Source organism: Carassius carassius, chromosome 46 (genome assembly GCF_963082965.1).
Source record: "Carassius carassius chromosome 46, fCarCar2.1, whole genome shotgun sequence".
NCBI lineage: Eukaryota > Metazoa > Chordata > Actinopteri > Cypriniformes > Cyprinidae > Carassius > Carassius carassius.
The window spans coordinates 11,325,419-11,340,631 of NC_081800.1; the positions used below are offsets into that span (position 1 = coordinate 11,325,419).

Here is a 15,213-nt window from a genome sequence, read left to right on the forward strand (position 1 = left end):
CATGATTTCTTATTAGGCGGACGTAAAGCAATCTAGAGTCCCGTGGGAATGTAATGTAATGCCTGGAAAATCTGTGCTTATTATTTTTAGATTGGGTGGTTCTTTTAAGGGTTACCTTGATTACAAACGCACTGTCAAAAATGATTCCAGCGTTTCAGTAAACACAAACCATTTTCGAAATTATCGTTTGATGCTTGAGAGCTTTCCGTTCAAAATGTTAATATATATATATATATTCTAGATTTTCGAAGATTTTAGAATTTTTATATTTACAGTTTTGACGGTGGACGTTTCGGTGACTGGGCGTGAAAAAGACAATTCGGTTGCGCGTCACATTATCTGAACATTACTGACAACAATTCCTTTAAAATGTTAAACCTCGGAAATAATTAAACGGAACATAATACCGCATGTCCTCGCAACTTAAAGTGGTCTGGTCCCCTTTAAGGAGATCGTCGTAATATCACGTATCTGCTTTCGTATCAACCCTCGTCCTCCCTCACTAGGCTCTCAAACAAACCTCACGCTCCAGAATCCCTCTCATTGTCAGCAGCACCCGCCCCGTCGACTCGCCCTCCCGAGCAGCGGAGCACCGCTGTGGCGGAGTCCTTGACGGGGACGTGCACCGGGGTAATAACGACAACAAACTGCTGTTTACATTAATACAAGCTGATTCTCTACGGTTTGCTGCAACCAGGTAAATGACGAATATTTTGCATTGCAGACAGTGTGACGTGCGAATCCTGTATCGTTGTAGAGAAGGACTTCTGCATTTCCCGTGTGCAGGATAAACCAAGGACTGTGACGCCCCAGGCACAGGGTTTATATTATATCTGAATGCACAGAGCAAAAAGATATTTCACATTCGCAAGTTAAATGTTGTTTATTTGCACCGTCTGTATCGCACACATTTAGGGTCTCGGTGTTTCGACGTGCGCGCGCACAGCAGATCTTTCCCTGCAGCGAGCATGCGTGTGCTTCTGATTTTGTTTTGGTATTGCGCTTTCATACTATTCTAATCTAGGGCTGTGTTTTTTCATAACTCATCATTTGTCATTCTCTAGCCCTGAGAAATGCTTTATTACTGATTCGGTTTCTGAGTCGTGACAGGTACAGTGTAGTTTTAGGGCCTAGGGTGCAGTATGACCTTGCATCCCTGTAAGGACTTGAGGACTGCAGAGAAAGTGTCCTTAAAAGTGGATTTGTGAAGGTCTAAAAAGACCATCGTGTGTAGTCTTTATCACAACTAAGCAAGTTTACATTATTTTGAACATATTCAAGCAGGTGAAACTGTACATTGTGTGTCATGGTGCATCACTATTTACTCCCTCTGGTATTACAGTAATCATCCATGCTCCTTTGCACAGGATGCTATTTGTTGCACGTAGACTTGCCGTTGAGGCTGCTTGCCTTGTGGTTGTGTAATGTCGCCATGCCGTCCCGTCTGTCTATCTCACCACAAACACATGAGCTAGCAAAGCCAGTCACACCACTTGTGGAGCTCACATTCTAGAATAGTGGCTGAATGGCTGTCTCCATGACGACTGCTCTACATCTCAGCATGCAGGCTAATCTTCCAAAGCATTTTCTTAACACATTGGTGCTACAAAGAGCACACTCGATAATATATTTCACTCTGTAGGGTGGATGCAGGAAAAGTGACACTTAAATGTATTCTTCTCTTAGTACCTGTCTTAAAAATTCTTACAATAGTAAGGAAATATTAATAATTTAATCAATAATTAAATAATTAACTGATCAGCCATCTAAGTAACTAGCAATAAACTGAAATAGGTTTCAGCTGAAGTACTAAAATTTTATTTAAATGAAAACTAAAACTGAACTCAAATAAACACACATTAAAATTAAAAGTTTATTCAATAAATAAAATAGCATAGATTTTTTCATTATTGAAAATCAGCATTAACATCCCTTTTTTTATTCCATCCACCACCAGAAATTTTGATAATTTTCACAAAAGTAATGGCACCCAGGATATTTTGTTGTATTAATATCTGAACATGCAATATGTTAAAACAAAGAACAGAGCCTCTGCTTTTAAGCAAAAAGAGAAAAACTTTTATTCATGCAATCTTCTTTTTATCAACACTTCAATGTGGGTAAGCTTCATGAAAAAAAAAATAATATTTTGGAAAAAAAAAGCTGAGAAAACTGCGTTTTTGTAAAATACTACATCTGGATCAGATTCAGATTGATGATCAAAACATAGATGGAATTGATTGCTTCCATCAACACATCCAAAGCTTGAACAGTTTGATTTATATAATGATTAATGTTTGATTCAAGCGTTATTTCTCACATGCATCTGCTTACTACACGATAGCTTGTAGTAAGCTTCTTCTTCACCATGTTTTGATCTAGGGATTCAGTACTCTTTCAGAAGATGCGTAATAGCGGCTCTTGGCGTACATGTTGACAACCAAACAGTTCACAGTAACTACAGACTTCTATAGTATGAAAACAAATACTGTCAACTGGAACTTGTGCAGGTTTGGAACAATTTGAGGGTGAATAAATTATGAAAGAGGTTTTTATTTTTGGGTGAACTACGCCTTTTAGTTAATCCTAAACTGGTATGGAATGACATTGATGTAGCCATCTGGATCTATATTGACATTAAACATGGTGTCAGTAGATATTTCTTTAAAATGTATTTTAGATTTTTAATTGCTTGTGAGATAAATGTAAAATTAATAACTGCTTTTGATAGATCTACTTGCACGGATTACAACTACGGAGTTGTAGTTCACTTCAGATTCACTTCAGAGCATTCATTCTGTATTTATCCATCCACACTGGATGCATTTAGCTCCATTCAATCCACTGACTGAGTGATCACTGCTCTGGAGCCATGAGGGATGTCCTGATAAATGACTTCATAAACACTTAGTTCTGATCACTTCCTAATCCATCTTAATCTAGCTCCCATTAGATTTAGGCAAACATAAAATGGGTCCAATCATTTAATTGTGGTTGGTACCAGATTTATTAAAGGAATAGTTCTGTAAGCACTTAAATAATGTTAATTCAATGTTAGTTTAAGGTTGTCTATATACAATTTATAGCATTTATTCATATTATGAAACTTTTATTTTTATATTTTAAAAGTTTTTTTTATTATTTAGTAACTTTGATATTTGCTTTAGTCATTTTTTAAATTTAATATGTTTTATTTAACTTTAAGTTTTAGTAATTTTAGTATTTAAACCAAGGCAAGAATTTTATTTGATACCTAAATTCATTCTCTATATTGGCATTAAACATGGTGTCACTGGATATTCCTTTAATATGTATTAAATGGTCACTGGACACTGCTGCTGTATGACAATACTTGCATGAAGATCTAAACTGTCAAGTAGATCTTCTATTGGGCTACATTGCTCTGACGTTATCATTATCTTCTTTATATTCAAGTCATAAACTGTTTGAAAGCGGCAAGCCAGTGTTTGATATTTGGCTGTTTATGAGCAGGTGTTTTTGCACTGATATAGCTTGAAAGTGGCCTGTGAGAGAAGAGCAGTGCAAGGTCATAACAATCACTTATCTGCAAAAGACAACAGTCAGAGGTCATCCAGTGCTGTAGCAGGAGCGCGAGACAGCAGAATTCCTAAAAATATATTATCTTTATTCTTCCTAATTTCCTTCCTAATGTGGCAAGAAGTGGTCAGGTAGGGGAGGGGACCCACCAAAAGTGGATATACGTCGACTACGCCACCCGAAATATACCGGGACATAACAGCCCTACAAAATGGCACACAGGTTCGTGGCCAACAGCCAGGGTGAGCATGGAGACAGATAGTATAAAACATTTGCAATTTATTTATATACAACTAATGGTTTTTGGATACAATATAAAACATGCCTAATACACAAGTCTACCAGTTACAAAATGACCAGGAGGAGAAAAATGACCAGCAGGGGCCTTTTGGACATTCATTCATATCACAACAGTTAAACGGTTACACAACAAACACTAAAACAAAGCAGCAGTGCATTCATACTGATGTACATTCGTCTTCAACCAAGGTACTGGAAACCCCTGGAGGTGTAGCTACACCTGCTGAACATAACACAAAGATGACCTACATTACACTCATTAAACACATGACAACCTCCCATCATACATACCGAGAGAGAATTCCAATGTAGCAAGACGCATGGTTGCTTACCACACGAGACCACAGCTGCTAGCATGCTGATGAACAAAAGACAACAATAAAACCCCTTTATAAAAAGCTAATCCTTTTCTCAGAATTGGGAAACTAACCTGAAAAAGGCCTACTTGTGACACTAACAGGGAGATGCAACAAACCCTATCCTTTGTCCATGACTTTCCACAACGATCTAGTACCCAGGATGATGCATCTTGAGTAATCAAACCATTCCCTTTTTAATAGGATCAATCCCAACACTGATAGGTTCATTGGATTTAAACCATTTTAACCAATGACGAAGGAGTAGGAACACTGATAGGTTCCCAGGCTGGCATGATGTCAACCAATCATATCTGGGCTAATACCTTACCCTGGTACACTAAGCAATTAAGATTTTTAGATCTGTATTTGTGTATGTGGCAAGTCTAGCAGCATTACATTTTATCCTTAAATATGCTTCCTTTCACATGTGTTTTCCAATGAGAAGAAGGCTCCTTTTTCAGACATTTCTGCGTAATTTATGAGCCACACACAATAGCCAAAGAAGCCATTACCCAGGATTTGTGCTCAAAATCATGCAGTCATTATATGTAAGTTCTAAAAGTTTTTTATTAATTAATTTATTTGTGTATTTATTTGATGTGATAGAGTTTGCAGATAATTAAAAATATGAGAGAGACTGAAAATGTAGTCTTCTGCATCGGTGCAGATTTCAAACAGATCTCACAACTGCGCTCTACATTATGACTCACACTGCACCAGAGGGAGACCACACTGTCCCGACACTGACTCAGCAACTGCACATTTTCCCCAAAAAATGTATTATGTTGTTATTTATTAATAATATAATTTTACTGTTTAATGAGCTTTTATCTTTTTTACTTCCATTTAGTTTTCTTTACTTTTACTTCAATATTTTTCAAATAATATTTATTTATTTACTTTTTAAGTTAACAATAGCTACACTGGTCTCTTTTGTTTATTTTCATCACTCAGCCAACTTTGAGTGCAAAAATGAAGGTCATGTCCTTATGGTGAAGGACTGAGTTGCTTATTATGAGGATATACTGCAGTGTATTGTTGCTTATACTAAGCTGTGCCAATTCCTTGTTAATTGATTAGATCATTAATCGTCTTTTCCATCCACATGTGTCTCAGGATGCCCACTGTAGCAGAAATCACTGCTTTTTACCCTTCCCTTTCTCATTTTCTCATTTGTCTTTTCCTCTCAGATTAAATATTCTAGCTGTATAAGGGATAAAAACATTTTTAAAGCTTCGGGGAGGATTTTGATTTCACTGAGTAGTCTGATTGTGAAAGTTAAAACTATTATTTCTATTGTCTAGCTTCGCTTAAGTGCAGAGTCAGACCAGCCAGTCTATGTCAGCACAATGTTTAATATATTACAGCTCTGGAAGCAATGCTGCTGCCAGGTCTGCTGAGTGTGAAGAGGTCAGATTGATTAGATGAAATGGACAGATTCTAATCTTTCCTTTTGACACTGATGATAAGAAACAAATGTCTAAAAGTGAAGCCTTTTTTAAATCATTCATCATTTCTTCTCTTCTGTGGAACATGGAAGGGAAATGCATTTTCAAACACAACATTTAAAAAAAAAAAAAGATTTAATTTTCCATAGACAAAATAAATTAATTCAGGTTTGGAATGGATTGACATGGAGGGTGAGTAAATTATGACAGAATTAAAAATTTTGGGCGAACTATCCCTTTAATAGCTTTATAGTGTGGCAACAAATTTGAACTATTTATTTTTTAGAACGTGCCTAGTTAGGAAACTGTTGTTATGTGAATGAGGCAAGGGTTGATAATATAGAAGTCAAACTGAAGACATTGTCTATGTTCTTGTGTTTTATTCAGGCTGGCTGCAGCTGAGCTATTCATGCTGTGTTGACAGGGAGGAAGACAGATACAGCTGAAGAAGGAGAAAGAAGGGAGAGGACTGCTGACTTCATGTCTTCACCTTCAAATAACAGATCTGGCTCTGGATCACGCAAGTATGGCATGTTTTGTCTCTCTTGAAATCCTCTTTCTAACAGACATTCTTTCAAAACTTGCAGCTGTGTTGGTGTTTTGCTGTAATATCTGACCCTTCTAGCTGCTGTTTAACTCTTTTAATCACAGTAAGATCTCTGCTGCAGTTTAATGACCTTTTGAGCTTCAAGTGCTTCAATAATCCTTTCTCTCTTCCGATGCTGTCATTAATACATCAGCCATTAAGCGATTTCAATTTCTCGCTCTGCTGTTTAAGACTTTTTCACCTTACAACTGCTAGGTTGTATAAAAACTTCCTGAAGAGCCAGATTAAATTACTTATAAGCACGTTATTATGCTAGGTTATTAAACACATACACATAAAAATGTACACTATCATTCAAAAGTTTGGGGTTGGTACGATATGTCTTTTATACAAGGCTGCTTTTATTTAATTAAAACTGTAATATTGTGAAAAATATTTTTACATAAAAAAATAACGGTTTTAAATTGTAATGCATTTTAAAATTCCTGTGAAGGCAAAGCTGAATTCTCAGCATCATTACTCCAGTCTTCAGTGTCACATGATCCTTCAGAAATCAGTCTAATATGCTGATTTGCTGCTCAAGAAACATTTCATATAATTATCAGTGTTGAAACAGTTGTGCTGCTTAATGCTTTTTGGAAACCGTGATTTGAAATACTGGAGGGGGTATTTTTCTTTTTTTTTTTCTTTTTTTTTTTGGTAAAAATGTAAAAGAACTTAAAGATCAATTTAATGCATTCTTGTTAAATTAAAGCATTCATTTCCTTTTTAAAAGGGGGCATATTATTAGGAAAGGCAGAAATGACTTCAAAACATATAACAATTTCCACCAAGTTATAGAAGGAACATTTGTAAATCAATTATTTAACAAGCACATGGATAAAGCAATATTTTTAATAGGCATATTATATATCTTCCAATTTTTAAAATGAAAACATTGTAATGTTTTAAACCTGAGCAAGATTAGTATAAGCACTTAATCACTTTCCTTTATTAGCATTATTTTACATATTAATTGCAGTAAAAAACATATAATTGTATGCTTGTATGAATTATACAATGATAAATTAAATAGTAATGTCTAAAATTCTGTTTCCACACTTCCTGTTTAAGCCATATCCATATCACTGATCTATAATAGAGAACTGGACTGCTCATGACGTCATAAAAGTGAAGTCGCATCGCCGCCATATTGGTATTCCCCAGTTTTCCCATAAATTCTATTGAATTAATAGGAAATCGTACAATTTTAATCAGAAAACATCACCTAACTAGTCAGCGTTTTTATATCTGAAGTATCTCTGTACAATCGTACAACGAAAACGCCCTAAGCATGTAAATAGTTACTTGTTTAATGTCAGAATTTACCCTGCATATTAAAAAGGTACTTGTCCTATACATTATTATAGCGAACATTAGATGAACATGATAAACATCAGACGGACAATTCCACAACATATGCATTTCAAATGACAAAGTGGTCATGAAATCTGAATAAAGTTTTATGCTTTGTATTTATAAGTTAATTTGCCCTGTAAGTTCATGGTCTATATAATTATGATCTTTTTAATTCGCACAGTAGGGTAACTGAAAATGTTTTTCTAACAATGATTTCGTTTACAGCATTCATGGAGCGGTTAATCATTTAAATGTTGGTTAAATTAATAATTAACTAAACATACACATTGCTCCTGGAAACTTTAATGCTAAAATACCATATCATTTGCACTATCTTGAGGAGTCTGAAATAGATATTGCTTCCTCAGGACATACATGTATTGTAACTTATTCAGAGAAATAGCACTGAAGTGCGTATGCTATGATTTTAAGACATTAAGCTTTTTTCCAGGATGGTTTGAATTTCAATACAATATGGAGCAATATAGAAGCAGGCATGTATAGTAATATGTATTGTATATCCAAATAAATTTCAGATACTAAAACCAGATATTCATCTTTAATATTTCCTGCATAATTATGTATATAAAGAAATATATTTTATGTTGGATCAGTCATCTGTATAGGAAGTGTGCAGTTTAAATAATATCAATGTATGAAAAAATACCATAAACACTGCAGATAACATCTGAAGTAAAAATGTATTTAAGTACACATCTTAAAAGCTAATCCTGTGTTACTGATACACTTCAAATGGGGTGATTTTAGGTCAGTGCTTTGGCTGCCAGTCAATGAAGCTCTCAGCCCAGTAGGGAATAGTAAGATGGTGACTCGAAGACTTCCAGTGGCTTCACCGCTGAATGGCAGTTTAGAACGCTATGAACAATTCAGTCATATATATAGATCAGTGGTCCAAATACAGATAATGATGTAATTTAAAATATATACCAGTAGTTGCGATGAGTTTTAATGGTAATTTTGCAGTAGAGCCCAGCTCTGTGCCTCTTTCTCATCTCTGATTCCTCAGATTCAACCTGCTGAAAGCCCTACAGCCTAAGCACCGCTTGCAACAAATGCTGTCGTCTCCCACTTCGTCCCCTGTGTGAGACTCTGATTCTGTACCCTATAGTAGGGCAAGACTAGTAGACAACACTGCTGCACTGGGCATTCACGCGCTAATTTAAAACCAGCCCATTACCTAACCACTGATGCTGATGTTGAGGATCCGAGAGGGCAGATTAATCTGAACTCTCTGCTCTTTGACAGAGGCTCAGAGAAAGTGCAAATTGATCAGTCAATGATCTGTAAATCTGTTCCGTGAGAAGCCTGACTGAACTGATAATCTGTGAGACAGACAATGATTGTGATATTTTGACAATGATTCTAATGAGTGTGTGGCAATTCAGTGCACATATTCCCTACACATTACCCAGCTTTCCCTCAATTTGTCCATATCACTGAAAACATAATGGACGTACATGGTATGTCCAACTACCCTGGCTGCTTTTCTCTTTCTCCCTTCTGTGCCTTGTTATCAGTACTGATAGCCGAGTCCTCTTCTTTTCTCTCTCTCACGTTTTGTTTGTTTCAGCTTTTTCACTTTGCTTCTGTTTTCTCTGCTTTCACCTTAACCATGACCTTGGCTTGCTTTCATGGTTAAGTAGTTCAGCAAACCTCTTATAGCCCACCAATGGTGGTCCTGGTGGACAGTAGTTACAGTGGCTTGTCATTGAAAATGTACTGTTTTGATTGTTTTTTTTTTTTTTTGGTTGAGCTGAGAACTATATTTGGACTAGTGTTATTTTAGTATGGTTTTTATACTATTATAATGTTTATTAATGCTTTCAATTTTACTCTTAGATTTTCAGTTTTCATTTGAATTCAATGAAGTTTTTGTAATTGTATGTACTTGTCGTTATATATATATATTTTTATTTATTTTAGGTTTTAGGTGTTTAGGTTTTATTTTAGGTTTATTAATTTTAATACTTCAACTTCGGTGGTTGACCAATATGAGGCTTTCAGTGGTTAATGCTGATACCGATATTTACTCAAAACTCACTCACAAAATCGAAATAAAAATGCCCAAATACCAGCTCATTAATATCAGACTATCAGTAGATTCAAAGTAATCCACCACACCTGTAAAAACAGCACTCTGCACAACCTAAAAGAAGTGCTTTCATTCAGCGCTGCTAACCCTGGGTTTAATTTTTTATTTTTCCAAGTCATTATACTCTAAATTACCCCATGATCAGTTGCTCCTATTTTGCCTCAGTTTTATGAATACTGTAGGCTATTTGAGGTCAGCCTACAGCATGAAACTGCATGTTTAGAAGGTCTTGAAAACATTTATTTAATAATCTCTTTCATTTACATAAAATAGACATTTAATGCCAGTAATGATGAAGCAAACAGTGAGTGTAATTCTTTAAAAAGTAATCTAGTAAGCACTTGTACAATATTTCCAGCATGTCTTTTATTCTTTTAAGTGTGCAAAGTAGCTTTGGTCCTACCCAGCTAATGTTTCTGACAACCAGAATTAATAAGAAGCTACTATTTATATTTCTCTCTGTCCTCCCCTGACTGCTGACATAATTAATTAGTCAGACAATCTGTCAAATAATTGTGTACAGAGTTTAATGGATGTAATAAAACAAGCTTCTTGTTATGTTAATTTCAATTGGATGTTTTAAATGGACTTTAGAATGATGTGAACCAAGAGGTTGCTTTAACCAAATATTTTGTCAATTTAAATTTGTTAAAAACAGATATATCAAAAAGACAAAATCTGCATCTGGAATTTCAAGGAAAGATGTATACATACTTTTTTGGAAAATGGGAACAAAATGGATTAAAAAAAGAGTATAATTGATTACAACACAACACAGTCGGTAAAAGTGGCAGATGATTTCTTTTTGTAAATCATCTTGTATTTATTATCACAGTTGACAAGAAAATGTCCACAGAAACATTCATTTGAATTTATATATAATACAGGTTAAGGGGAACTTGAGGTGTGTGCTTTCCTATATAATGATTCCTTTTTGTTTGTGGGTCAGTTTTGACTATTGCAGGTTCATAGAGCTAGACTACACACCCATGGAGTCAGGCATTATGGTCTCTATGAGACAGAGCAGAGGATTTCTGACACCAACATCCCCGGAACGCCACTGTCGGTCAGCGCTCCATCATCCCTTCTGTCTCATTCTTCTTTTTTATCTTCTTTTCTTTACTTTTCTTTGTTCTCTGTGTGGCATTATGTCAGCATGGATTCCAACTCTTCAACCAAAGCACGATGTCCCTATAAAATCCAACCTTTTGAATTTACTGGGGGTTTAAAGCTTGAATTGCATATGTGTCACATTTGAAGATGATTTCATGTCTGTGGTGTGCAAAGTGAGCCCTCAATAGATGACACTGCTGTCAATTTCTGCTTGTTCAGTTGCCAGTTTGTTTCTCATTATTGATTCATGATGGATATTTAGCATGATTTATCATCCTCAGCACATATTACAAATACAAATATTTGTATTACACTGCAATTTGTGCTTGCAGTTTTATGTGAGCTGGGTATCTTTTTCTCTTTACATCCATAGAAGGTGTTCACTCTCCCTGGATGACTAGTTGACTGTATGTATAGAGGCATGTTAATCATATTTGGTTTTGTTTTTCATGAAATTGTAATTTTTGTTTGTCCATGTAAGTTTGTGTTTGTGCACTTTGTTTATACCTCGTCCTGTGTCCTCTTAAGTGGCCTTGAAGGTGACACACTGAAATTGTAATTCTTTTATGATACAGGCGGAGTCCAGCACCTGCCAGTAACCGTGATCCCTATGGAAATGCCTCTCTCAGCAGCAGTAGCAATTCAGGGTCATGCAAGGGCAGCGATGGAAGCCCGACCCATAGGTGAGACACCACTCAACCACAGACCAATAATGCATTGTTCCTTTCTCTTCTTTCTTGTTTGCTTATACATGGTATTATTTGTTCTATATATGACTTTTCTCATCCATATCAGGCATCACATAAAATACACCTCCTGTGATGATAACCATGGTATCCGGCCCCCTCCACCTGAGCAATACCTTACCCCACTGCAACAGAAAGAGGTGTGTATCAGACACCTCAGAGCACGGCTTAAAGAAACCATCGAAAGACTACAGGACAGGTGAGGCATGCATCATTCATAGTATGAGTGCCCATGCACTTATGATCACACCAGCCTTTGTAGAAATTAGTTTTATTTTTAAGCAGCTGCTTTGAGTGGCAGTTAATTAAAGTGATTCCTTTATTTAAAATCGGTACACAAATTTGCACTTGGTTGATGATTTCAAGACCATGTAAGCATGTGTTAGCATTTAGACTGTGTAATTTTTCATTTATTTCTCTATATTCTAAGGACTCTAATCTAAATATTTATTATTTTTCTAAACTGTTTATTTTAAAGGCAGCCTCCATTTGTCCAATGGCAGTGAATTGTTATTGTGTTCTTAAAGCAGCTTTGTATAATTCTCAAAAGAGAGCTATTGGTCAGCATTTCCATTTATCACAATGGCAGTAGTTCGCCTGGTACATGTTTGCATATTGTGCTCAATTTTGGGCACACTACTTAATTAATAGTTTATTACCTGACTAATTGTTGTAGAGCTTCAGAAAAATTACATAAAGACAATGCTGATTGGGTGGTGGAGCCACAAGAACATGCAGTTACAAACACTGAATAGCGTTCAGTGGATAAAGTTGCTTTTTGTCTAACTATACCATGCTAACCAAATAAAAACGGACTCCTTGTTCTTTTCAAATAGGTTTCAAGGATTTTTTTTTTATTTTCAATGAACGTAAACCATCAGTCACTGACAAAAAGTTGGCAAATCATATAATACTGGGAAAGGAAAAAGTATTTTGAAAGCAACAACTTTGGCAGAATAGTTTTAATTTTGGATGGTCCTTGCTTTTCTCTTTTGACGTGCCTGGTTTCTCTGTCTTGTTTCCTCTCTTTCCTTAGGGACACTGAGGTTGATGAGTTGCGTACTCAGCTGTCTCGTATGCAAGAAGACTGGATTGAAGAAGAATGCCACCATGTGGAGGCCCAGCTGGCTCTAAAGGAGGCTCGCAGGGAGATCCAGCAGCTTAAGCAAGTCGTCGATGTTGTCAGATCCAGTCTGGGAGACACCGACACCGGAGTGCAAAAGTGCTTCCAAGACATAAATCTCCAGAACCACAAGCTGGAGTCTTTATTGCAAAGCATGGAGCTGGCACAGATCGGGCCCACCAAAACAGGAGAAACCCTGGCAGGTGGAGGGGTGGTGGGGTCAGGGCTGGAGGTCAGCGAGGGCCTGGTGGGGTCTTCCGAAGGCTCCCCAGCTCGCTCACTTACCCTTAGCTCTACCTACACCAAGCTAAGTGACCAGACTGGCCAGGAATGTGGTGGTAATGAAAATGGGTGTGATATTCCATGTTTGTCAGGCGAGGTCACGCAGGACAGTGGGTTTGTTTGCTGTGGAGACAGTGGAAGAGGAGCAAGCAAGGCAGATCTGCTTCTGGAGGCTGAGTTTCTGTCCCAAGAGACAGCCTCGCTGCTCAATGCATATTCCCGCCTGCCTCACTCTTCCACCTACGATGCACTGTGCAACAGTGAGCCTAGAGTTGTGCCTCTCCGCTGCAGTGGAATCGGGACGGGGTCCACTGTAAGTGTAAGTCATCCATGTCTGTCGCATCATCACCTATATCTGCATCACCTGCGTGAGCAAGGCATTCAAACGGACTATGATCATGCCCCTGCTTCGGCCCCTGCCCACGGTCCCAGTACATCCTTTAACGCTGATCTAGACACTATTGCTGAGCGTACCTTCCGCTCTCAGGCCTGTAGTCCAACCTCTACCTGGATGTCTGACGAGGGAGATGATCTGGAGTCAGTAGCAACAGAATCAGCCATTACAGCAACAGTTGCCACAACGTCTGTCATCACAGAATTTTCCACTAAGTCTGCACCAGCTGTTGCAATAGAGCCTTGGGAACCAGCTGTATCTGTTCCAAAAGGACCTACGACTTTAGTTTTGATCCCCATAGAGTCCTCTGTCAAGGAGACAACTGTTTCAGAGTCCCTTACAGTCTTACCAATCACCACAACAGCTTTGACCACAGAGACCATTGGATCCCAAGAACCCAACTCTGTTCAACCTCGACCTGTAACAGACCCTTTGCCAAACCCTGGCACCTCCCCTTGCTCCGTGCAGCCATTGGTTGAGACAGAATTGGAGCCCCTTCCACAGACCACTCAACCTCATAGTGTACTAACAGAGGCTGGGGTTGAAGGGGATCATGTCATAAATATAGTTGCAGACGATGAAGATGAGGATGACGAGAGTGCTACGAACACAGAGTCCAAGTCATCTGGTTGTGGTTTACCAGCAAAGAACTACTGGAGCCGGCACTTCCTAGTGGATCTGCTTGCGGTGATCGTGCCAGTGGTCCCCACAGTGGCGTGGCTCTGTCGGGGTCCACACCGTGTTGGTGAGCCAATATACCATATTGGTTCTCTATTGCGGGGTTGCTGCACCGTGGCTCTTCATTCTCTGCGTAGAGGAGGAGGCCTCCGGCACTACCCCACAGGAGGAGTAGGTTCAGGGGGGATGAGTATATGAGACCAGCTCTTCTCTAAGGGGATGCGCTGAAGCCAGTGATATCACTGTTCTTCTGTCTGATGTGCAATTAGGGAGTGGTTAACACAGGTAAAATTAATCGAGGCAACCAGTGGAAGGATAGTACCTGAGCACAGCACCTTAATGCTGTGGTTATCTATGATCTATATCCAAGACAAGATAAGAAAAAGGAAGGGGAATCACTAGCATGTATTTTCACCAGATGCTCATGAAGTTCAGGACTTCAAGCGAGCTTTCACCTTTTTCCACAACTACTACCCTGAGTAAAGAGGAGGGATAAAGTGTTCTGAATGATGGACTAACACAATGACTTTTAACTTTGTGAGTGACACTAAAAGATCCCCTTTAATATGATTGTATTACAACCCGAATTCCGGAAAAGTTGGGACGTTTTTTAAATTTTAATAAAATGAAAACTAAAGGAATTTCAAATCACATGAGCCAATATTTTATTCACAATAGAACATAGATAACGTAGCAAATGTTTAAACTGAGAAATGTTACACTTTTATCCACTTAATTAGCTCATTTAAAATTTAATGCCTGCTACAGGTCTCAAAAAAGTTGGCACGGGGCAACAAATGGCTAAAAAAAGCAAGCAGTTTTGAAAAGATTCAGCTGGGAGAACATCTAGTGATTAATTAAGTTAATTGATATCAGGTCTGTAACATGATTAGCTATAAAAGCTTTGTCTTAGAGAAGCAGAGTCTCTCAGAAGTAAAGATGGGCAGAGGCTCTCCAATCTGTGAAAGACTGCGTAAAAAAAATGTGGAAAACTTTAAAAACAATGTTCCTCAACGTCAAATTGCAAAGGCTTTGCAAATCTCATCATCTACAGTGCATAACATCATCAAAAGATTCAGAGAAACTGGAGAAATCTCTGTGCGTAAGGGACAAGGCCGGAGACCTTTATTGGATGCCCGTGGTCTTCGGGCTCT

General features: G+C 37.7%; 1 protein-coding gene across 7 annotated transcripts; it reads left to right on the forward strand.

The window, feature by feature from the left end:
- Positions 1-460: 460 nt before the first annotated feature.
- On the forward strand, positions 461-14,632 carry LOC132129496 (syntaphilin-like). Of its 7 annotated transcripts, none has more exons than XM_059541120.1 (7): positions 461-697; positions 6,053-6,189; positions 8,638-8,712; positions 10,673-10,789; positions 11,412-11,519; positions 11,632-11,781; positions 12,619-14,632. In XM_059541120.1, exons 2-7 carry the CDS (start codon positions 6,146-6,148, stop codon positions 14,255-14,257), a joined length of 2,133 nt encoding a protein of 710 aa, XP_059397103.1. In that variant the 5' UTR covers positions 461-697; positions 6,053-6,145; the 3' UTR covers positions 14,258-14,632. The 7 variants fall into 7 exon arrangements, with proteins under 7 accessions (XP_059397103.1, XP_059397104.1, XP_059397108.1 ...); XM_059541121.1 differs by having other exon boundaries at positions 6,090-6,189; XM_059541125.1 differs by lacking the exon at positions 10,673-10,789 and having other exon boundaries at positions 462-697.
- Positions 14,633-15,213: the final 581 nt, after the last annotated feature.